General features: G+C 36.8%; 1 protein-coding gene across 3 annotated transcripts in view; it reads right to left on the bottom strand.

Moving 5' to 3' along the window:
• The window catches only part of RNF180 (ring finger protein 180), a 278,091-nt gene that overhangs the window by 188,876 nt on the left and 63,917 nt on the right, over positions 1-25,298 (bottom strand). For all 3 annotated transcript variants that reach the window (XR_012330704.1, XM_033852898.2, XM_033852899.2), the window contains exon 5: positions 23,135-23,170. Coding sequence is in view for 2 of the 3 variants with exons in the window: in XM_033852898.2 (XP_033708789.1) it covers positions 23,135-23,170 (36 nt within the window). In the remaining variant the exon portion in view is untranslated. The remainder of the gene's footprint in view (positions 1-23,134; positions 23,171-25,298) is intronic.

Here is a 25,298-nt window from a genome sequence, read left to right as displayed (position 1 = left end):
TGCACCCCTGACAACAACTTGATTTTAGCCCAGTGAGACCCACTTAACACTTCTGATCTCCAGAACTATATTTCTGTTGTATTAAGTGACTAAATATATGGTAATTTATAACATACTACCTAAGTACATAGAGGGAGCTAGCACCTTGATTTCCTTAAAATAACTGCTTGGTATTTTCCCTACAGGATTATGCTGCTGCTTTATAGAAGATGCTCATTTGTATTTGCTAGTGATTAGAAAATCAAAATAATCAATTGTTGTGGCTGGAGATAAAAGGGGGAAAAAAAGGTCTAATGACTAGAAATAATTTAACATACACATTTACTATAAAAAATCTTTAAATGTTAAACTGAACATAAAAAGTACAATTAGTAAAAAGAAGCATTGGCCCGTGTGGCCTTGTTCCAAACATTCTTTTATTCAAGAATGGGGGAAGGATGTCTTATCAAATGAAAGTAAACAAAACTCTATTAAACATCAAGGTGTGAATGGTTCACTGCAATTTTCTGTCTCACATCATTTTACCCCCCTCTGCCAGGACCCTACTCCATACCGTAGCACAACCCTTGCCATTGATTTTATCCTGAATTTAGGGGTCATGCCTATTTCCAAAAAACTGCACATGCCACCTGAAACTTAAAGCCAGAATAGATGGATTATCTATAGCTCCTTCAAAATAATTTATCCCAGCATTATTCCCGAGTAGCTGTTTTATTCCCTCTAACAAACATAGTATACCCCTGAAAAGCAGCTGAATTAAAACACTGACAGATTCCTAGCTGATGGCAACAAGAGACAGCCTTAGCATGATTTGTAAACTCTTTCTCACAAAGCACAAATTCTCTTACTTTTTTAATCTGTCAAGAGACTAAAAACGTACCATTCCATATTCTACCCCAGTATGTGAAATTCTCTGATGGAAAGAAATAATTTTGATCATTTTGCTGCACGAGGAAATTTGGCGCCCTCTGGTGTTGGAAAACAAGATGACCCACGTCACCTATACAAGTAATACTCCAGCGAGGGTCATAAAAGCACAGAATTTTAGAGCTGAATAGCATGTCCTAGTGCAACATAGATATATAATTATTTTTAGTGGAAAATTTTTCTCATGGATTATTAAATATTCAATTTTATTCTAATAGAGTATTATAAAAGCATTATAAAAAGTGAACCTCTTAGGTAACAGAAAATGGTTGCTGAGGGGATGATCTGAATATATGAATGATGCTTCACACCTGGAAATGCCTATATTATTTGTTGGAGCCTCTAACTTTACAAGGAGAACAAAGGTGCACAAGCTAAGATTTTGCAGCAAAAATGGCGACTAAAAAGGGTATGGCATTATTAGGGGATTTTTCAATGCATTATAAAATAGTAAAGACAGATAAAACAGAAGGAAACAGAAGAAAACACCTGCGATGATACCACCCAACTTAAGAAGTAAAACATAACTAAGAGAGTTGGATTTCCCTTATAGTCCCCCAGATCATATCTGCCACCCACCTCAGGTAATTGCTCGATTGATTTGTAAATGTATTTTTCAGTTTTCTACACTTTCTCTAACACTGTTATATTGCTTCTAAAATGAAAAATTAACTTCAAAATATTACTTTATAAAAGAAAGCTGAAGTGATAGCAATTACAATTAGTCATGCAGAGCCAGGGAGAGTATTCCAGCTACTTCCCCTGTTTCTGGGCACATGGAAGCTGATATTGTGAGGTTCCCATTTGTGAGAAGAGTAGGTGAGACTTACATCTCAGCATCTGACAAGTTTTAAGGAGGTCTGAACAGGACAAGGAGCCATTGCCAGCAGCTGTCTATGATTTTTAAAATGCGTAAGGGCAGAAATGGAACAAGGAGGGAGAACAACAGGTGGGCAGTGAATACCTTGGTTGATGTAAATGAAATGAAACGCGAAGGTTTAGAATGTAAACCAGGCACAGTCTTCCCAGTGCACACTGGGAGCTGAAGGCAGAGCCTGGTTCTACTCATCAAACACAGCTAGACTAAGCTCAGTCCTATGTGATAAGCTCCAGTTTTCTGTACGTGTCACTTTGGGACTACCTTACTGATTATAATAATGTTTTCTCCTTTCCTTACACAAAGTTGGCCTTACATGAAATTTGGGAAAGGAAAGGATGCAAATTCGCTCTTCTACTTTCCAACTGCCTTTTCCCCCTAGTGCCTGAAGAAGCCAGTGTCTTCATGCTCCTCCCTAGTTTTCCAAAGCCTGCCCCCTTAGCGATTCCCCATAATCCACAACCTAATAGCTCATGGAAATCAGGTGATACAAATAAAGCATCTTGTGCTGTACCTAACATACTGAAAGCTCAATAAATGTTAACTGCTGCTATCATTACCATAACTTTTCCAAACAATTCCCTCCCTCCCCCTTGCTCCTAACCAAAATTCTCATTCTTTTAATACCAGGCTAAGAAAAGCTACCTGGATATACTAAATGTTACTTAGACATAAGTATTTATACTGTGTTTTACTACATGTAAGGAGCTAGATGAGGTGCTAGAAAGTATAAGATCAAAATATCTTGTCTTCTCCAGTATGGTTCTTCATCTCAGCCTAATTCTAGCCAGTTACCCTTCCTCTGGAACATCCATCGGAATAAATTCTCTTTGCTCTTGTTAATAAGTGCTTTGTCAAGGACTGTATCAAATCACTTCTAAACAACTGTTAAGTCCTTTTTGTTGACAGCTCTTCTTTCCAATAGTTCTCAACCCTGGCTACACTGGAATTACTTGAAAGTATACATATACTTTAAAATACACAAACGTATGTAATGATGCCCAGTCTAGACCAACCAAGACATAATCTGATAGAGAAGGCACTGCCATTTTTAAAACCTCCTGAGAGGATTCCAACTTGCATCCAGGGTTAGGAACCACTGTTAGCCTCCACACTTAAAGCATTTTCCAGGTCTGAAGCAATGGATACATCATTCATATGTTCAATTCATCCCCTCAGCAACCATTTACTGAGCTACTACTGTGGACTCAGTGTGGAGCTACACAGTACTGTCCAGCAGCTACATAGCAACCTCAGAATCAAATATATGTTTCTGACTACTACATAAAAATTCTTCATCAGCTGACCATTTCTCCTTTTTTCTCTGTTATCAATCTTCCCATTTCTGCGCAATCTTGCTACCCTCTCCCAATCAAGCTTCTTTGTGACTGCTCTGGGATTCTCAGTTGCATCTCAAGGTCTTGGCCAAAGAAATCTTGGATTAAGTAAACTGTTGGCCAAAATTCACTATGATATGGCATTTCTGCAAAAACATAAGAAAAGGATCACTGATGTTCACAGATGTCTTCCCCATTCAGTCAAAGGTCCCTGAGGGAGGGATCATATTTCATTCATTGTTGTATCCTCAATACTTAGCATAGTTTCTATGAGTCAGCTATCCAAGGGCACTAGTCAAATGAAGAAGAGAATGAATGAAGAATAAAGGTATACAATAATAAGATGTTTTGTTAATCATCAAAGAATGATAAAATATGTGAGAAAAAAATCCTTTCTTGAGAGGCCACGGTATTGTGATTAAGAGCATAAACTTTGGGATCTAGATTTGCCACATACTAGGTTTGTGGGCCTAGTATAGTTATTTAACCTCTCTGATCCTCAGTTTCTCCATCCATAAAATGGTGACCATAATAGAACTTACCTCATAAAATGGTGTAGGATTAAATGAAGTAAATAAATCAGAAAACCACCCAGCATATAGTAAGATGGGGTAGGCAGATTAATGACTCCCCAAAGATGTCCATGTTCTAATTCACGGAATTTATGTTACCTTACATGTCAAAGGGACTTGACAGTTGTGATTAAGTTAAGCAACTTAAAATGGAAAGATTACTCTGGATTATCTAGGTGGGCCTAATATAATCACAAGGGCCCTTAAATACGTCAAAGAAAAAATGTGACAAAGGAAGCAGATGTTACGGTGATGTCATTAATGGAAGGAGGCCACAAGCCAAGGAATGTGGACAGACCCTAGAAGCTGGAAAAAGTAAGGAACAAATTCTACCCTAGAGCCTCCAGAAAGAATGCAGCCCTGCCAACACCTTGATTTTTAGCCCTACAACACCCATTTTCAGATTGTGACCTCTAGAAAAATAAGATGATAAAACAATATCGTTTTAAACTACTATGTTTGTGGTAATTTGTGGTAGCAATAATAGGAAACTAGTACATAAGGAATATATAAGTATGATAATTATTATTTTTCCCTGTTTCAAAACATTCCTGAGTTAACATTAATAGTAATAAGTCATGTTGATAGTATATATCCTTGAAATGATGTGTAATGTGATGAAAATGGCATTTCAATTCTGTGTTCTTCCTCCCAAAAACAAAGGTACAGAAAAGAGTTAATGTAGAGGCCTATCAGTTCTTAAAAGGCTGGCCCTTGGCAGGCATCTGAGAACCTGAATTTCTCAAGAGCTCCTATCATCCTAACTGATAACAACGGCTCACTGTGCCTAAAATATTTGCACAAACAATATGCTTTATGTTGAACATCTGCTTTCTTTCTGGAGTCTGGAATTTGGTATGTGCCAGGCATAGGATGTCTACACAACCAACCCCCAATAAAAACCCTGGGCACTGAGTCTATAATAAGCTTCCCTGGTAAACAACATTGCACACATGTTGTTATAACTAGTTGATGGAAGAATTCAGTTCATTCTATATAACTCAATGGGGAGAGGACTCTTCAAAGTTTGCACTTGGTTTCTTCTAGACTTTGCCTCATGCACATTTTCCCTTTGTGGTTTGTATTCTTACACTGAAATAAAACATAGTTATGACTACAACTATAGGCTGAGTCCTCTTAGTAAATCATCAAACACGGGGGTAGGACGTGGGAACCCATGAGACAACTCATAACCCCAGTCTAATAATGAGAAAAGGATCAAGCAACCTTAACTGAGGGACATTCTACAACATACCTAACTAGGTAACCTCAAAGATGTCAAGGTCATCAAAAACAGGGAAAGTTTGAGAAACTGTCAAAGCCAAGAGGAGCCTAATGACACATGACAACTAAATATAATGAAATATGATACCCTGGATGGTATCCTGGAACAGAAAAAGAATATTAGGTAAAAACTAAGGAAATCTGATTAAAGTATGAAGTTTAAATAATAGTAATTTATCAATATTGATTCATTAATTGTGACAAATGTAAAATACTAACATAAAATATAAATAATAGGGAAAACAGTGTAGGACATATGGAAACTCTCTATACTAGCTTCACAACTTTTCTATAAACCTAAAACTACTCTAAAATTTAAAAAAAAAACCTTGTTTAAAAAAAATTCCTGATCATCTACTGTGTACAAACTGTGCTAAAGCATTAGAAAATTTAAATCTGAGGGGACATCAGGATGGCAGAGTAGGAGGACACGGAGCTCACCTCCACGACAAACAAATCAAAAATACATCTACATGTGGAGCAATTCTTACTGAAAACAAACTGAAGACTGGCAGAAAGACTCTCGTACAAACATGGCTGTAAGAAAGATCTACACAGAACTGGGTAGAAAGGGAAAAGAAGTGGTCAGGTCAGGTCCTGCACCTCTGGGAGGGAACAGAAAAGAGGAGCTAGATTACATGGGATCAGAGATATTCCCTGGGGAGTGAGTGGTTCAAGCCTATATTGGGCACACCAGCCTCGGGGTCTGACTCCAGGAAGATAAATCCCTTTAGCTGGTTTGAAAACCAGTGGCACTCACAGGAGGGCTTAAGAAACCTGGGCTCCATTCTCACAGAGTGAGCACACACTTGCTTACTCCTGAAACAAAGTAGAGGAAGCAAACTGAAACTGCCCAGAACTCTGGCTAGTTACCCACACCCACCCTGGCACATGCCCCAGACTGAGCTGAGCACCTGCTCTGGCCCTGCTTGCTCCATGGCACAGTCCACACTAGGGTAAAGGCTGCAGCAACCAAGGAAAGTGTGCAGTTGTGAAGGTCAGAGCCAGCCCAGACCCAGCATGGCATCTTAACAGGGTAAAGGTAGCCATCACTGGCACTTGCCGAGGCAGTACATGGGGAGTGGTCTGGAACTCTGGTCCTGGCACCACAACAGCCCACGGCCTGACCCACACAGAGGGCCCATCCCAGCCCCTCTTGCTCCATGGCACAGCTTGACACTAGGGCAAGGGATGCAGCAACAGAGAGGAGAGTGCAGTTGTGAGTAATAGAGCTAGCTCAACTTGGAACAGCAACTGAACCAGGAGAGGGTGATCTTTACTGGCATTCAGGGAGACAGGGTATTAACTGCACTAGAAAACACTGAATAGGGCTGGGACCGGCACAACCCATGGCCCAACCTACACTGAGTGCCCACTCCACCCCTCTAGCTCTAGCACTGCTCCCCTCTGGGCCAAGGGTCCCAGAGCTGGGAGGGAGGAGAGCATACACTTAAAGTGAACAGAACCAGCTCAGACCTGACTCTCAGGGCTTCTGCTCACACCTGGCTCTGGCTCTAGCTCCTGCATCTCCAGCCGAACCTCCTACTAAGGTGACAGCTGCCAGCTCGCCCTGGGAGAAGATGTGACCTGTGTTCATGTCAGATCCAGCTCTCCCACCAAAGCCACTGGGCACACACAGATGGTGTAGGGAAGCTCCCACACAAGGACACCCCTTCAAGACTGGAATAGGAAACTGTTTCACCAAATTTCATAGAGAGACGGTTAAGCAAAATGAGAAGACAGAGGAATTTGTTTCAAATGAAAGAGCAAGGGAAAACCCCTGAAAAAACAACTAATGAAACAGAAATAATTTACCAGATAAACAGTTCAAAGCATTAGTAATAAGAATGTTAACTGCATTAGGGAAAAGAAAGGATAAACACTGTGAGTATTTTAACAAGGTACTAGAAAACATAAAAAAGAATTAATCAGAACTGAAGAATACAATAACTGGAGTGAAAACCACACTAGAAGGAACAAATAGCAGACTAGGTGAAACAAAGAAAAAATAAGTGATCTGGAAGATAGAATAATGGAATTCACCAAATCAGAACAGCAAAAAGAAAAACAAATTTAAAAAATGAGAAGAGTTTAAGGGACATATGCAGCAATATCAAGCATACCAATGTCTGCATTATATGGGTCCCAGAGGAGAAGAAAGAGAAGGGGGTCAAAAAAGCATTTAATGAAATTTTAGCTGAAAACTACCCAAACCTGAAGATGGAAACAGATATCAACGTACAAGAAGTGCAGAGGCTCCCAAAGCAAGATATACCATATTTAAAAGGATAAAATTGAAAATTAAAGAGAAAATTATAAAGGCAACAAAAGAAAAACAGTCGTATAAATGAAATCCACATAAAGCTACAGGCTGATTTTTCTGAAGAAATTTTACAGCTCAGAAGGAAATGGCATGATATATTCAAAGTGCTGAAAAGGAAAAACCTGCAACCTAGGGATACTCTACCAAGCAAGATTACCATTTTGAATTGAAGGAGAGATAAAGGACTTTTCAGACAAACAAAAATTAAAAGCTCTTCAATACTAAATATACCCTAAAAGATACGTTTAAAGATTGTTATCTAAGAGGAAAATAAAAGGATAAAATGAGAAGTAAGAGTCTATAGAAAAGGAAAAATCTGACTAGTAAATGCAAATATATAGTAAAGGCTACGGATCAACCACTTAAATAAGCTAGTATGAAGATTAAAATGCAAAAAATTATAAAAGTAACTACAATAAACAGTGAAGGGATAAACATGAGGATATAAAATATGACATCAAAAACACAAAATTTGTGGGGAGGAGCTTCAAGAAGGCAGAAGAGTAAGACGCAGAGATCACCTTCCTCCCCAAAATACATCAGAAATACATCTACGTGTGGAACAACTCCTACAGAACACCTACTGAACGCTGGCAGAAGACCTCAGATCTCCCAAAAGGCAAGGAACTCCCCATGTACCTGGGTAAGGCAAAAAAAAAAAAAGAAAAAACAAGAGACAATAGAATAGGGATGGGACCTGCACCAGTGGGAGGGAGCTGTGAAGGAGGAGAGGTTTCCACACACTAGGAAGCCCCTTCACTGGTGGAGACAGGGGGTGGAGGGGGGAAGCTTCGGAGCCATGGAGGAGAGCGCAGCCACAGGGGTGCGGAGGGCAAAGCGGAGAGAGTCCCACACAGAGGATCAGTGCCAACCGGCACTCACCAGCCTGAGAGGCTTCTCTGCTCACCCGCCAGGATGGGTCGGGGCTGAGAGCTGAGGCTCGGGCTTCGGTTGGATCCCAGGGAGAGGACTGGGGTTGGCGGCGTGAACACAGCCTGAAGGGGGCTAGTGAGCCACGGCTAGCCGGGAGGGAGTCCGGGGAAAAGTCTGGACCTGCCGAAGAGACAAGAGACTTTTTCTTGCCTCTTTGTTTCCTGGTGCGCGAGGAGAGGGGACTAAGAGTGCCACTTAAAGGAGCTCCAAAGATGGGTGCGAGCCGCGGCTAACAGCACAGACCCCAGAGACAGGCATGAGACGCTAAGGCTGCTGCTGCCGCCACCAAGAAGCCTGTGTGCAAACACAGGTCACTATCCACACATCCCAGGAGCCTATGCAGCCCGCCACTGCCAGGGTCCCGTGATCCAGGGACAACTTCCCCGGGAGAATGCACGGCACGCCTCAGGATGGTGCAACGTCACGTCAGCCTCTGCTGACCACAGGCTCTCCCCGCATCTGTACCCCTCCCTCTCTCCGGCCTGAGTGAGCCTGAGCCCCCGAATCAGCTGCTCCCTTAACCCCATCCTGTCTGAGTGAAGAACAGATGCCCTCAGGTGACCTACACACAGAGGTGGGTCCAAATCCAAAGCTGAACCCCTGGAGCTCTGTGAACAAAGAAGAGAAAGGGAAATTTCTCCCAGAAGCCTCAGGAGCAGCAGATTAAATCTCCACAATCAATTTGATGTACCCTGCAACTGTGGAATACCTGAATAGACAACGAATCATCCCAATTTGAGGAGGTGGACTTTGGGAGCAACAATATATATATATTTTTTCCCTTTTTCTCTTTTTGTGAGTATGTGTATGCCTCTGTGTGTGATTCTGTCCATACAGCTTTGCTTTTACCATTTGTCCTAGGGTTCTGTCTCTCCATTTTTTATTTTTTTATTACTTAAAAAAATTTTTTTCCTTAATAATTTTTAAAATTTATTTTAATAACTTTATTTTATTTTATTTTACCTTCTTCCTTTCTTTTCTTTCTATTTTTTTTTCTCCGTTTTATTCTGAGCCGTGTGAAGGACAGGCTCTTGGTGCTCCAGCCAGGCATCATGGCTGTGCCACTGAGGTGGGAGAGCCAACTTCAGGATACTAGTCCACAAGAGACCTCCCAGCTCCACGTAATATCAAATGACGAAAATCTTCCAGAGATCTCCATCTTATCGCAAAGACCCAGCTCCACTCAACAACTAGCAAGCTACAGTGAGGGACACTCTATGCCAAACAACTAGCAAGACACGAACACAACCCCAACAATTAGTACAGAGGTTGCCTAAAATCATAATAAGGCTACAGACACCCCAAAACACACCACCAGACATGGACCTGCCCACCAGAAAGAAAAGATCCAGCCTCATCCACCAGAAAACAGGCACTTGTTCCCTCTACCAGGAAGCCGACACAACCCACTGAACCAACCTTAGCCACTGGGGGCAGACACCAAAATCACCAGAAACAATGAACCTGCAGCCTGCGAAAAGGAGACCCCAAACACAGTAAGTTAAGCAAAATGAGAAGACAAAAACACACAGTAGATGAAGGAACAAGGCAAAAAACAACCAGACCTAACAAATTAAGAGGAAATAGGCAGTTTACCTGTAAAAGAATTCAGAATAATGATACTAAAGATGATCGAAAATCTTGGAAACAGAATGGAAAAAATAAAAGAAACGTTTAACAAGGACCTAGAAGAACGAAAGGCAAACAAACAATGATGAACAACACAGTAAATGAAATCAAAATTTCTCTAGAAGGGATCAACAGCAGAATAACTGAGGCAGAGGAACGGATAGGTGACCTGGAAGATAAAATAGTGGAAATAACTACTGCAGAGCAGCATAAAGAAAAAAGAATGAAAAGAATTGAGGACAGTCTCACAGACCTCTGGGACAACATTAAATGCACCAACATTCGAAGTACAGGGGTCACAGAAGAAGAAGAGAAAAAGAAAATGACTGAGAAAAAAATTGAAGAGATTATAGTTGAAAAGTTCCCTAAAATGGGAAAACAAAGAGTTAATCAAGTCCAGGAAGCACAGAGAGTCCCATACAGGATAAATCCAAGGAGAAACATACCAAGACACATATTAATCAAACTATCAAAAATTAAATAAAAAGAATATTAAAAGCAACAAGGGAAAAACAACAAATAACACATAAGGGAATCCTCATAAGGTTAACAGCTGATATTTCAGCAGAAACTGTCCAAGTCAGAAGGGAGTGGCAGAACATATTTAAAGTGATGAAGGAGAAAAACCTACAGCCGAGATTACTCTACCCAGCAGGATCTCATTCAGATTTGATGGAGAAATTAAAAGCTTTACAAACAAGCAAAAGCTAAGAGAATTCAGCACCACCAAATCAGCTTTACAACTAATGCTACAGGAACTTGTACAGGCAGGAAACACAAGAGAAGGAAAAGACCTACAAAAATAAACCCAAAACAATTAAGAAAGTGGTAATAGGAACATACATATTGATAATTACTTTAAATGTAAATGGATTAAATGCTCCAACCGAAAGACAAAGACTGGCTGAATGGATACAAAAACAAGACCCGTATATATGCTGTCTACAAGAAACCCACTTCAGACCTAGGGACACATACAGAGTGAAAGTGAGGGGATTGAAAAAGATATTCCATGCAAATGGAAATCAAAAGAAATTGGAGTAGCAATTCTCAAATCAGACAAAATAGATTTTAAAACAAAGACTATTACAACAGAAAACAAGGACACTACATAATAATAAAGGGATCAATCCAAGAAGAAGATATAACAATTGTAAATATTTATGCACCTAACACAGGAGCACCTCAATATATAAGGCAAATACTAACAGTCATAAAAGGAGAAATCAACAGTAACGCAATCATAGTAGAGGACTTTAACACCCCACTTTCACCAATGGACAGATCGTCCAAAATGAAAATAGATAAGGAAACACAAGTTTTAAATGATACATTAAACAAGACGGATTTAATTGATATTTATAGGACATTGCATCCAAAAACAACAGAATACACATTCTTCTCAAGTACTCATGGAATATTCTCCAGGATAGATAATATGCTGGGTCACAAATCAAGCCTTGGTAAATTTAAGAAAACTGAAATCGTATCAAGTATCTGTTCTGACCACAACGCTCTAAGACTAGATATGAATTACAGAAAAAATCTGTAAGAAATATAAACACATGGACGCTAAACAACACACTAATTAATAACCAAGAGATCACTGAAGAAATCAAAAAGGAAATCAAAAAATACCTAGAAACAAATGACAATGAAAACAAAACGACCCAAAACCTATGGGATGTAGCAAAAGCAGTTTATAGCAATAAAATCCTAACTCAAGAAACAAGAAACATATCAAATAAACAAGCTACCCTTACACCTAAAGCAAGAGGAGAAAGAAGAACAAGAAAACCCCAAAGTTAGCAGAAGGGAAGAAACCATAAAGATCAGATCAGAAATAAATGAAAGAGAAATGAAGGAAACGATAGCAAAGAGCAATAAAACTAAAAGCTGGTTCTTTGAGAAGATAAACAAAATTGGTAAACCATTAGCCAGACTTATCAAGAAAAAAAGGGAGAAGACTCAAATCAATAGAACTAGAAATGAAAAAGGAAAAGTAACAACTGACACTGCAGTAATACAAAGAATCATGAGAGTTTACTACAAGCAACTATATGCCAATAAAATGGACAACCTGGAAGAAATGGACAAATTCTTAGAAATGCACAACCATCTGAGACTGAACCAGGAAGAAATACAAAATATAAACAGACTAATCACAAGCCCTGAAACTGAAACTGTGATTAAAATCTTCCAACAAACAAAAGCACAGGACCAGATGGCTTCACAGGCAAATTCTATCAAACATTTAGAGAAGAGCTAACACCTATCCTTCTCAAACTCTTCCAAAATATAGCAGAGGGAGGAACACTCTCAAACTCATTCTAAGAGGCCACCATCACCCTAATATCAAAACCAGACAAAGATGTCACAAAGCAAGAAAACCACAGGCTAATATCACTGATGAACATAGATGCAAAAATCCTCAACAAAATACTAGCAAACAGAATCCAACATCACATTAAAAGGATAATACACTATGATCAAGTGGGGTTTTTCCCAGGAATGCAAGGATTCTTCAATATACGCAAATCAATCAACATGATACACCATATTAACAAATTGAAGGAGAAAAACCATATGATCATCTCAATAGATACAGAGAAATCTTTCAGAAAAATTCAACACCCATTTATGATAAAAACCCTGCAGAAAGTAGGCATAGAGGGAACTTTCCTCAACATAATAAAGGCCATATATGACAAACCCACAGCCAACATCATCGTCAATGGTGAAAAACTGAAAGCATTTCCACTAAGATCAGGAACAAGACAAGGTTGTCCACTCTCACCACTCTTATTCAACATACTTTTGGAAGTTTTAGCCACAGCAATCAGAGAAGAAAATGAAATAAAACAAATCCAAATTGGAATAGAAGAAGTAAAGCTGTCACTGTTTGCAGATGACATGATACTATACATACAGAATCCTAAAGATGCTACCAGAAAACTACTAGAGCTAATCAATGAATTTGGCAAAGTAGCAGGATACAAAATTAATGCACAGAAACCTCTTGCATTCCTATACACTATGGTGAAACATCTGAAAGTGAAATTAAGGAAACACTCCCATTTACCATTGCAACAAAAAGAATAAAATATCTAGGAATAAACCTACCTAAGGAGACAAAAGACCTGTATGCAGAAAATTATAAGACACTGATTAAAGAAATTAAAGATGATACCAATAGATGGAGAGATATACCATGTTCTTGGATTGGAAGAATTAACATTGTGAAAATGACTATACTACTCAAAGCAATCTACAGATTTAATGCAATCTCTAACAAACTACCACTGGCATTTTTCACAGAACTAGAAAAAAAAATTTCAGAATTTGTATGGAAACACAAAAGACCCCTGAATAGCCAAAGCAATCTTGAGAACGAAAAACGGAGCTGGAGGAATAAGGCTCCATGACTTCAGACTATACTATAAAGCTACAGTAATCAAGACAGTATGATACTGGCACAAAAAGAGAAATATAGATCAATGGAACGCATAGAAAGCCCAGAGATAAACCCATGCACATATGGTCACCTTATCTTTGATAAAGCAGGCAAAGTATATACAGTGGAGAAAAGGCAGCCTATTCAATAAGTAGTGCTGGGAAAACAGGACAGCTACATGTAAAATAATGAAATTAGGGCTTCCCTGGTGGCGCAGTGGTTGGGAGTCTGCCTGCCAATGCAGGGGACATGGGTTCGTGCCCCGATCTGGGAGGATCCCACATGCCGTGGAGCGGCTGGGCCGTGGGCCATGGCTACTGAGCCTGTGCATCCAGAGCCTGTGCTCCACAACAGGAGAGGCCACAGTGGTGAGAGGCCCGCACACCGCAAAAAAAAAAAAAAGAATTAAATTATAACACTCCCTAATCCCATACACAAAAATAAACTCAAAATGGTTTAAAGACTTGAATATAAGGCCTGACACTATCAAACTCTTAGAGGAAAACATAGGCAGAACACTCTATGTCATAAATCACAGCAAGATACTTTTTGACGCATCTCCTAGAGAAATGGAAGTAAAAACAAAAATAAACAAATGGGACCTAATGAAACTTCAAAACTTTTGCACAGTAAAGGAAACCATAAACAAGACCAATAGACAACCCTCAGAATGGGAGAAAATATTTTCAAATGAAGCAACTGACAAAGGATTAATCTCCAAAATTTACAAGCAGCTCATGCAGCTCAACAACAAAAAAACAAACAACCCAATCCAAAAATGGGCAGAAGACATAAATAGACATTTCTCCAAAGAAGATATACAGATTGCCAACAAACACATGAAAGAATGCCCAACATCATTAATCATTAGAGAAATGCAAATCAAAACTACAATAAGATATCATCTCACACTGATCAGAGTGGACATCATCAAACAATCTAGAAACAATAAATGCTGGAGAGGGTGTGGAGAAACTGGAACACTCTTGCACTGTTGGTGGGAATGCAAATTGATACAGCCACTATGGAGAACAGTATGGAGGTTCCTTAAAAAACTAAAAATAGAATTACCATTTGACCCAGCAATCCCACTACTGGGCATATACCCAGAGAAAACCATAATTCAAAAAGACACATGCACCCCAATGTTCATTGCAGCACTATGTACAATAGCCAGGTCATGGAAGCAACCTAAATGCCCATTGACAGATGAATGGATAAAGAAGATGTCATACATACATACAATGGAATATTACTCAGCGATAAAAAGGAACGAAATTGGGTCATTTGTAGAGACATGGATGCATCTAGAGACTGTTATACAGAGTGAAGTAAGTCAGAAAGAGAAAAACGAATAACGTATGCTAACACATATATATGCAATCTAAAGAAGAGAAAAAAAAATTGGTCAGAAGAACCTAGGGGCCAGACGGCAATAAAGATGCAGACTTACTAGAGAATGGACTTGAGGATACGGGGAGAGGGAATGGTAAGATGGGACAAAATGAGAGAGTGGCATGGACATAGATACACTACCAAACGTAAAATAGATAGCTAGTGGGAAGCAGCCGCATAGCACAGGGAGATCAGCTCGGTGCTTTGTGACCACCTAGAGGGGTGGGATAGGGAGGGTGGGAGGGTGGGAGATGCAAGAGGGAAGAGATATGGGGACATATGTATATGTATAACTGATTCACTTTGTTATAAAGCAGAAACCAACACACCATTGTAAAGCAATTATACTCCAATAAAGATGTTTAAAAAAACCCAAAATGTGGGGGAGGGGAGTGAAAAATGTAGACCTTCTAGAATGTGTTTTACCTTAAATTTCAACCAGTTTTGAAAAATAAATATAAATTAATATATATGAACCCAAAGATAACCACAGATCAAAAACCTACAATAAAAATACAAATACCAGATAGAAAGGAACATAACCATACCACTAAAAAATAATTAAACCACAAGGGAAGAGACTAAAAGAAGAACAGAGAAGAACTACAAAAACTACCAGAAGACAAGTAACAAAATGGCAGTAACTACCTACATATTAAAAATCACTGTAAATGTAAGTGGACTAAATGCTCCAATCAAAAGACACAGAGAGGGCTGACTGGTTAAAAATAACAAGAGCCATCTATCTGCTGACTACAAGAGACTCACTTCTGAGCTAAACACACATATAGTCTTAAAGTGAGAGGCTGGAAAAAGATATTTCATGTAAATAGCAACAAGAATGCTGGGGTAGCAATACTCATATGAGACAAAGTAGACAGTAAAACAAAGTGTATAAAAAAAAGAAGGGCTTTATATAATGATAAAGGAATCAATATAAGAACTGTATATAAAACTCACTAACATATACATACCTAAAATAGTAGCATCTACATATATAAAGCAAATATTAACAGACATAAAGAGAGAGACTGACAATACTACAGTAATAGTAGGAGACTTTAACCACCCACTTACATAATTGGAGAGATCATTCAGACAGAAAATCAATATGGGAAATACAGGAAAATCAATACGGGAAAAGTAGTCCTAAAAGACACATTAGACCAGTTGGGCTTAATAGATATCTATAGGACATTTCAACCAAACACAGAAGAAAACACATTCTTTTCAAGTGCAAATGGAACATTCTCCAGGATGTATCACATGCTTTGCCACAAAGAAGTCTCAACAAATTTAAGAGGATATAAATTATACCAAGTATTTTTTCTGGCAACACAGAATGAAACCAGAAGTTAACTGCAGGAAGAAAAATGGTAACAACACAAAAATACATGGAGACTAAAAAAAATGCTACTAAAAAAAAAATGGGTCAATGATAAATCAAAGAGAAAATCAGAAAATACCTCGAGACAAATGAAAAAACCCCCGCAACCTTCCAAAATCCATGGCATGCAGCAAAAGCAGTTCTAAGAGGGAAGCTTATAGTGATATAGGTCTATTTCAAGAAATGAGAAAAATCTCAGTTGAACAATCTAACCTACCATCTAAAGTAATTAGAAAAAGAAGTATAAACAAAGTATAAAATCAGCAGAAAGAAGGAAATAACAGAGATTAGCAAGGATATAAATAAAATAGAGGCAAAAAAGAAGAAAAACCAATGAAACCAAGAGCTGTTTTTTTGAAAACATAAAGTTGATAAGCCTTTAGACAGTCTCATCAACAACAATAAAAGAGAGGACCCAAATAAACAAAATAAGACATGAAAAAGGACAAATAACATCCAATATGACAGAGACACAAAAAATCATAAGAGAATACTACAAACAGCTATATGCCAACAAACTGGAAAACCTAGAAGAAATGGACAAGTTTCTAGAAACATGCAACCTTCAAAGACTGAATCAAGAAGAAACAGACAATCAGAACAGACCAATCACTAGTAGTGGAATTGAATTTGTAATTAAAAAAAAAAAACTCCCAGCAAACAAAAGTCTAGAACCAGATAGCTTTACAGGGGAATTCCAGCAAACATGTAAGTAAGAGCTAATACCTATCTTTCTCAAACTATTCCAAAAAAACTGAAGAAGAGGGAATACTCCCAAATTCATTCTATAAGGCCATAATTACCCTGATATCAAAACAAGACAAAAAAACTACAAAAAACACACCAAAATTAGAGGCCTTTATCTCTGATGAATACAGATGTAAAATCTTCAACAAAATACTGATAAACCAAATTCAATGATACATAAAAAGGATTAAAAAACATGATCAAGTGGGATTTATTCCAGGAGTGCAAGGATGGTTCAATACCCAGAAATCAGTCAATGTGACACACCACATTAACCAAGTAAAGGATAAAAGTCACACGATCATCTCAATAAATGCAGAAAAAGCATTTGACAACATCCATTCATGATAAAAACTCTCATCAAAGTAGGTATACAGGGCACATATCTCAACATAATAAAGGCTGTTTATTACAAACCCACAGCTAACATCATATTCAACAGTAAAAAGCTAAAAGCTTTTCTTCTAAAATCAGGAACAAGACAAGGATGCTCACTCTCACTGCTCCTTCTTAACATAGTATTGGACGTTCTAGCCAAAGCAATCAGGCAAGAAAAAAAAAAAGAAAAGAAAAGGCATCCAAATTAGAAGCAAAGAAGTAAAACTGTCATTATTTGCAGATCACATGGTAGTATATACAGAAAATCCTAATGTCTCCATCAAAAACTACAAGAACTAATAAATGAATTCAGTAAAGTTGTAGAATACAAGATTAATATATAGAAATCTGTTCTTTTCTATACACGAAAAATAATGAACTATCAGAGAGAGAAAGCAAGAAAACAATTCTATTTAAATTTTCATCAAAAAGAGTAAAATTCCTAGAAATAAAGTTAACCAAGAAGGTTAAAAACCTGTAATCTGAAAACCATGCAACACTGAAGAAAGAAACTGAAGATGATACAAATAAATGGAAAGACCCCATGTACATGGATTGGAAGAAATAATATTATTAAAATTACCACACTACCCAAGGCAATCTACTGATTTAATGCAATCCCTAACAAAATACCCATGACATTTTTCACAGAACTAGAACAAGTAATCCTAAAATTTATATGGAACCTCAAAAGACCTCAAATTGCCAGAGCAATCTTGATAAAATAAAAGAGCAAAGCTGATTTCAGACAGTACTACAAAGCTACAGTAAACAAAACAGAATGGTACTGACACAAAAAAAGACATGTAGATCAATAGAACAGAATAAAGAGCCCAGAAATAAACCCATGCACCTAAGGTCAATTACTCTACCACAAAGGATGCAAGAATATACAATAGAGAAAAGACAGTCTCTTCAACAAGTGGTGCTGGGAAAACTGGACTGATCCATGTAAAAGAATGAAATTAGAACACTTTCTCACACCATATACAAAATTAAACTCAAAATGGATTAAAGACCTAAATGTATGACTTTAAACTACAAAACTCCTAGAAAAGAACATAGGCAGAATACTCTTTGACACAAATTGTAACATTCTGAGAGATCAGTCTCCTAAGGCAAAAGAAATAAAAGCAAAAATAAACAGGACCTAATTAAACTTAAAAGCTTTTTCATAGCAAAAGAAACCATCAAAAAAAAAAAAAAAAAGACAATCTACTGAATAGGAAAAAAAAATTTGCAAATGATTTGACCAATAAGGGGTTAATATCCAAAATATATAAACAGCTTATGTAACTCAATATCAAAAAACCAAACTACTGGGGCTTCCCTGGTGGCGCAGTGGTTGAGAGTCCGCCTGCCGATGCAGGGGACACAGGTTCGTGCCCTGGTCCGGGAAGATCCCACATGCCACGGAGCAGCTGGGCCAGTAAGCCGTGGCCGCTGAGCCTGTGCATCTGGAGCCTGTGCTCCGCAAAAGGAGAGGCCACAACGGTAAGAGGCCCGCGTATCGCAACAAAACAAAACAAAACAAAACTACCCAATCAAAAAGTGGGCAGAAGACCCGAATAGACATCTTTCCAAAGAAGATATACAGATGGCCAACAGGCACATGAAAAGATGCTCAACATTGCTAATCATCAGACAAATCAAAACCACAATGAGGTATCACCTCACACCTGTCAGAATGGCTATCATCAAAAAGACCATAAATAACACATGTTAGCAAGGATGTGGATTAAAGGGAACCCTCAGGGTTTCCCTGGTGGCGCAGTGGTTGAGAGTCCGCCTGCTGATGCAGGGGACGCAGGTTCGTACCCTGGTCCGGGAAGATCCCACATGCTGCGGAGCGGCTGGGCCCATGAGCCATGGCCGCTGAGCCTGCGCGTCCAGAGCCTGTGCTCCGCAACGGGAGAGGCCACAACAGTGAGAGGCCCGCGTACCGCAAAAAAAAAAAAAAAAAAAGGGAACCCTCAGTGCACTGCTGCTGGGAATGAAAATTGGTGCAGGCACCATGGAAAACAGTATGGAGGTTTCTCAAAAAACTAAAAATAAAACTACCATATGAACCAGCAATTCCATTCTTGGGTACATATCTGAAGAAAACAAAACCACTAATTCAAAAAGATACACACACCCCAATCTTCACAGCAGCATATATACTACAGCCAAGATATGAAAGCAACCTAAGTGTCCATCAAGAGGTGAACAGATAAAGAATTGTGTGTGATGGGTGCTTGTGTGTGTGTATATATATACACACACAATGGAAAATTCCAGTAAAATGTGTTATCTAATTAAAATTTTAGTTATTTTCATTACTGAAGCTTTTTATTTCAATAAACCATTAATTTTCTTCTTTAGAAACAGAACAAATGGGGAATAACTGTTCAATACATGAATTACTATTATGATTCAGAAGCACAAAAATTTTATTTTAAAAAGATAACCAAAAATATATTTAGAATATGATTTGTGTATGATTTCAACATGATGAATCAAGTGATAAAAGATTAAGTGGACTCCTTCAAAATCTGTGAAAAATTATCCCTATGTGCAAATCCAGGAAAATGAAACTTATGCCTTTGTGGAAAATGCATATCTTCTCTAGGTAAACACACATGAGTAGGTCTTTAATATAATTTATTGACCTCTATTCTCCTCAGTGCCTAAATCACACCCTCATAATAATACAAGTAGTCTTAACTCATTTAGTTAACTCAGAACAATGCAATATAATCATTGTAGATGGTTCATTGATTTATTAAAAACCATGATACTTGGTCAATTATTTTATATTTTCATGCACAACATGCCACAGAAATGTAAGGTAAACTCTTTTCACAATAGTTTCCTGTGGGTTTTAAAGAGACATTTTCTTTTATTCGTATTAAATAAGCTCAAGGTTAAGAAATGTCAACACAGCAGGACAAACAAAATGTTTAAATAGAATTATTTTAAAATATTATACAGCTATACTAGTGGCAGCTTTACATTCTCTCAATCCAGAGGAAGAAATATTCTTCCACAGGATGAAGTTTTAAAATTTCCTCAGAATGCTAATATTTCAGTCTTTGCATGATTATACTAGCCACTTAGACAAACTACGTGGGCCAACAAAAGTCTCAAAGGAAATTAGAAAACAGTTTGAACTGAATTAAAAACACAACATTAAAGTCATGGGTTGTAGCTCATGCAGTAACTAAAGGGAAATTTATAGCAATAAATGCTTAGATGAGATAAAAAAGGATTTCCAATCGAAAACTTAAGTTTCTCCCATTAAAAATATTTTATAAGAGAAAGGAAAATAAAGTCAAAGCAAGCAGAAGGAAGTCAGTAATAAAAGTAAGACCAGAAATCAATGACTTTGAAAACAAAAATAGAAAAAAATAATTGAAATCAAAAGCTGGTTCTTTGAAAAGATCAGTAAAATTGATAAACCTCTAGCAAAACTAAAAGCAAGAGGGGAGGGGAGCGGGGGAGAGAAGAAGAGATGAGACACAAATTGCTATTATCAGGATTGAAAAGGGGATATCATTACAGACCCAACAGACATTAAAGGGATAATAAGGGAATGCTATGAACATTCTACACACATATTTTCAACAACTTAGATAATTCATTGAAAACAACTACCAAAATTATCCAATATGAAATAGACAACCTGAATTGTCCTATAAACATTAAAGAAACTGAATTCATAGTTAAATTCACCTCTTTCACCCACCCCCACCCCCAAAACCTCCAGGCCCAGGTAGTTTCATTACCAAATATTTAAGAAAAAGTAATATTAATTCTTCACAATATTTTCCATAAAACACAACAGGAAAGAACAATTCTTAATTCATTTTATAAGGCCAGCACTACCATGCTATCAAATCAGAAAAACACTGTACAAAAATAGAGTAAGCATCAGGATAATATCCTTCATGTACAGAGGCAAAAAAACAAAGAAACTAAAAAAACGCTCAAAAAATACTGGCAAGTAGTATCCAGCAATATACAGAAATAAAAATACAACATAACAAAGTATTTACTGTGGGAATGAAACACTGGCTCAATATCTGCTAATCACTTAATATTCACATTAAAAACACATAATCATATCAGTTGATACAGAAAAAGCATTTAACAAAATTCAACATCCACTCATGATAAAAATTTCCACAAACTAGGAATAGAAAAAACTTCCTCAGCCTGATAAAGGGCATCTACCTAAAACCCATACCTAACATAATACTTAATGGTGAAAGACTGAGTGCTTTCCTCCTAACATCAGGAAAAAGACAAGGATACCTGCTCTCATCACTTCTACTCAACACTCTACTAGATGATCTAGCTCACTCAATAACACACACAAAAAATAATCAAATTGGAAAGGAAGAAGTAAGACTGTTTTTATTTGCAGACATGATCATCTAAGTAGAAAACCCAGTGAAATCTACAAAACCCCTGCTATTCCTGATAGGTAAAATTAGAAAGGCTGTAAGATATAAGATCAACACCAAAAATCAATTGTATTTCTATATATTATTCATGAACAAATGGAAATTAAGATTTAATAAAATAATACTATTTACCAACAGTATAAAAATATAAATACTTAGGGATAAATCTGACAAGAGATGTCAAAGATCTGTACTATCAACAGCACAAGATATAAAGTCAAAACAAAATCAATTATGCTTCTGTAAGCTAGCGAAATACAATTATAAATCAAAACAATTTTTTAAACTAACAATAACAGAAAAAGTAAATACTTAGGTATAAATCTAACAGTATATGCACACATTCTGAATGCTGAAAACTGCAAAATACTGATGAAAGAAATCAAAGACCTAAATAAAAGGAGAGACATATCATGTTCATGGACTGGAAAAATAAACACAGTAAAGATTTTGGTTCTCCCCAAGTTGATCTATTTTTTGTAAAGATAAAAATGTTGATTCTAAATTTTATATGGAAAGGCAAAGGAACTAGAATAAAACAATTTTGAAAATGAAAAATAAAGTTGGTGGAATCTCAGTACCCTATTTTAATGACTTAGTTTAAAGCTACAATAAACAAGAAAGAGGTCTATTGGCAAAGGGAGAGACAGAGAAATAAACTGAACAGAATACAGAGTCCAGAAAAAGACCACACATATAGAGTCAGTTGATTTCTGACAAAGTTGAAAAAGCATTTCAACGGAGAAAGGACAGTGTTTTCAACAAATAGTTCTGGAACAATCAAGCATCTCTATGCAAAACAAGGGACCTCAGCCTAAATCGCACACCTTATTAAAAAAAAACTCAAAATGAGTCATAATTCTCAATATAAAATTTAAAACTATATAACTTTTATAAGAAACCATAGGAGAAAATCTTCATAACCTAGGGTTAGGCAAAGAGTTCTTAGGACACCAAAAACACGATCCATTAAAAATAAATTTGAGAAACTGGACTTCATCAAAATTAAATGTTTCTTCTATAGGAAAAAAAAATTCTTTCTGAGAGAATAAAAGTACAAGCTACAGACTGGGAGATAATCTTTACAAATCACATACTCAATGAAGGACATACATCCAAAGTATATAAAGAACTTTCAAAATTCAACACAAAGAACACAACCCAATTAAGAAAATGACTAAAAGATTTGAAAAGATACTTCACTAAACAATATATATAAATGGCAAAATAAGCACTTGAAAAATGGTGAACATCATTAGGGAAATGTCATTAGGGAAATGCAAACTAAAACCAAAATGTGATACCATTATGTATCTATTAATGTCAATATTTTAAGAGTACTAGGTGTTTGTGAGGATACACTGCAAAAGGAACTCTCATACATTGCTGCTTGGAATACAAAATAGTATAGCCATTCAGAAAAACAATTTGACAGTTACTTACCATATGATCCAGCAATCCCACTCCTGGACATTTACCCTAGAGAAATGAAAGCTTAGGTTCACACAAAAACCTGTACATGAATGTTTATAACAGCTCTATTCATAACTGCCAAAACCTGGAATAACCTACCTCTGCTCAACAAGTAAATGAATAAACTGTGGTTCATTCATACAATGGAATACTATTAAGGAATAAGAATAACAAACTAGAGATATATGCAACAACTTGGATGAATCTCACAGGTAATTATGCTGAGTAAAAGAAGCCAGTCTCAAAACATTACATACTATGTGTTCTAATTTTATAACATTACATTATTTTATAAAATTATCAAAAAGACAAACTAAAGTAATGGAGAACAGATCAGTGGTCTTCAGGAATTAGGCATGGGACAAGGGTGTGATTATAAAGATATAATCATGGCACAATTATAAAGGCACAAGGCAAATTTGGGGTGGGGCTGATGGAACTGTTCTGGACCCCCACTGTGGTGGTTGTTATATGAATCTATACATATGTTTAAATTATAATGCTGTATGCCAAGAATAAATGAACTTTATTGCATGATAATTAAAAAAGAAAACCAAAACCGAAAAGACTGTGTTGAATAAAAAAAGGGTTTGCTCAGCACTCTTTCCCCAAAGTAGATGCTCAATTAACATTTGCTGAACAAAAACACTGAAAACTGGCTGTAGTTTCTGCTTTAACAATAATCTCATTTACATCCCTAAACTTCAAAAATTTAAGTAACTTTTTGTAGCATCATTAACATTTTCTATCATGGTATCTGCCACAGAAAGATGTCTAGTTTACACACAAAAAAATTTTAAATATCAAATGAAAGTCAGAAATCTAGATAACCCAACCAATTATTTTAAACTTTAAAAAGATTACCATTAATAATAGGTAACTTTTTCTTTATATCTTGTATGCATATCTTTCTCATTAAAAAAGGGGCAGGATCTGTTTGGAAGTCATTACCCAAAGGCATGATATACAAAACAGATATCTGATATCTGTTTTAGAATCAACTAATCTTTATTAAACATTAAAAAAGCTGAATAGATAAGCCATTAATTTTTCTCGAATATCAACTCTTCCTAGGACTTATCCTTTTCCTTGAATTAGTAAAACTATTAAAAATTCTTCTTCCTTCTGACTCAAACCACAGTGTGTACTCACACTGTGAATTCATGTCATTTCTATGCTGCTACCTGCTTTTAGATTTTCTTTGCTAAGGACACATTGGGCATTTGTTTGCCTGTAGCTTCTGTGCAATCAACCAAACCTATTAGGATCCCACCATATCATTCCTGTACTGACTTGTCACAGGTCTGACTAAGACTCATTCACTTCGATCAGTTAGCTAAACAGATTGGTTAAATCACATGTGTGTGAATGAATAAAAGCAACCTTATCAAAAAAAAAAAAGAGGACCATTAATTTTGGTCTTACTTTGCTTTCAACTGTGTGAAAAAGAGTGTTCCTATGCTAGAAAATGATTAAAAATATAACAGGTTTTCAGAAGTACCTAGCTTAAGAATTATACACATTTTGAAAATTGTAAAAATGTTATTTGCATATTTACAGCACAGAACAAGTATAATTTTCATACTTCTTTGAACTCTCTATTTGTTAAGAGAATTATTTTAGAACCCTCCACATTGTTTTTAAGGTATTTGTTCTGTTCACTTAACATATGATCATCTCCAATTTATCTAGATTTAAGTCAAATTTTCAATAAAATTTTTGAATTTTACAGTTTTGATAAGTTAAACTATAAAGTATATTATAATGGTGCTAAAACATATTCTTTTTTACATCCTACAGTATATGCTTTGATGTCACATTACACCATCACTTGCAAAGAAACCAAATTGAAATGCTTTTCTCAGAAACCAGTCAAAAATACAAAAACAATTACTTATACTATCTAACCAAAAGATGAAAAATACCTAACATGATTGAGGCACTTAATGCAGTAATTTTATTTTATTCAGTCCATGACTAGAATCATAAACAATAATGAGTTTGCTTAACTAAGAATGAACTATTATGTAAAGTTGTAGCTTTCTGTATTTTAGCCCTGAGGACACTGTTAATATTCAATATACTAATTAATAAGAACTGCTATCTATTATGACCAAATAATGAAGGCAATTTG

This window comes from Tursiops truncatus, chromosome 3, assembly GCF_011762595.2.
Source record: "Tursiops truncatus isolate mTurTru1 chromosome 3, mTurTru1.mat.Y, whole genome shotgun sequence".
NCBI lineage: Eukaryota > Metazoa > Chordata > Mammalia > Artiodactyla > Delphinidae > Tursiops > Tursiops truncatus.
The sequence above is the reverse complement of the archived record's forward strand: the minus strand, read 5'-3'. Positions and strand labels throughout refer to the sequence as shown.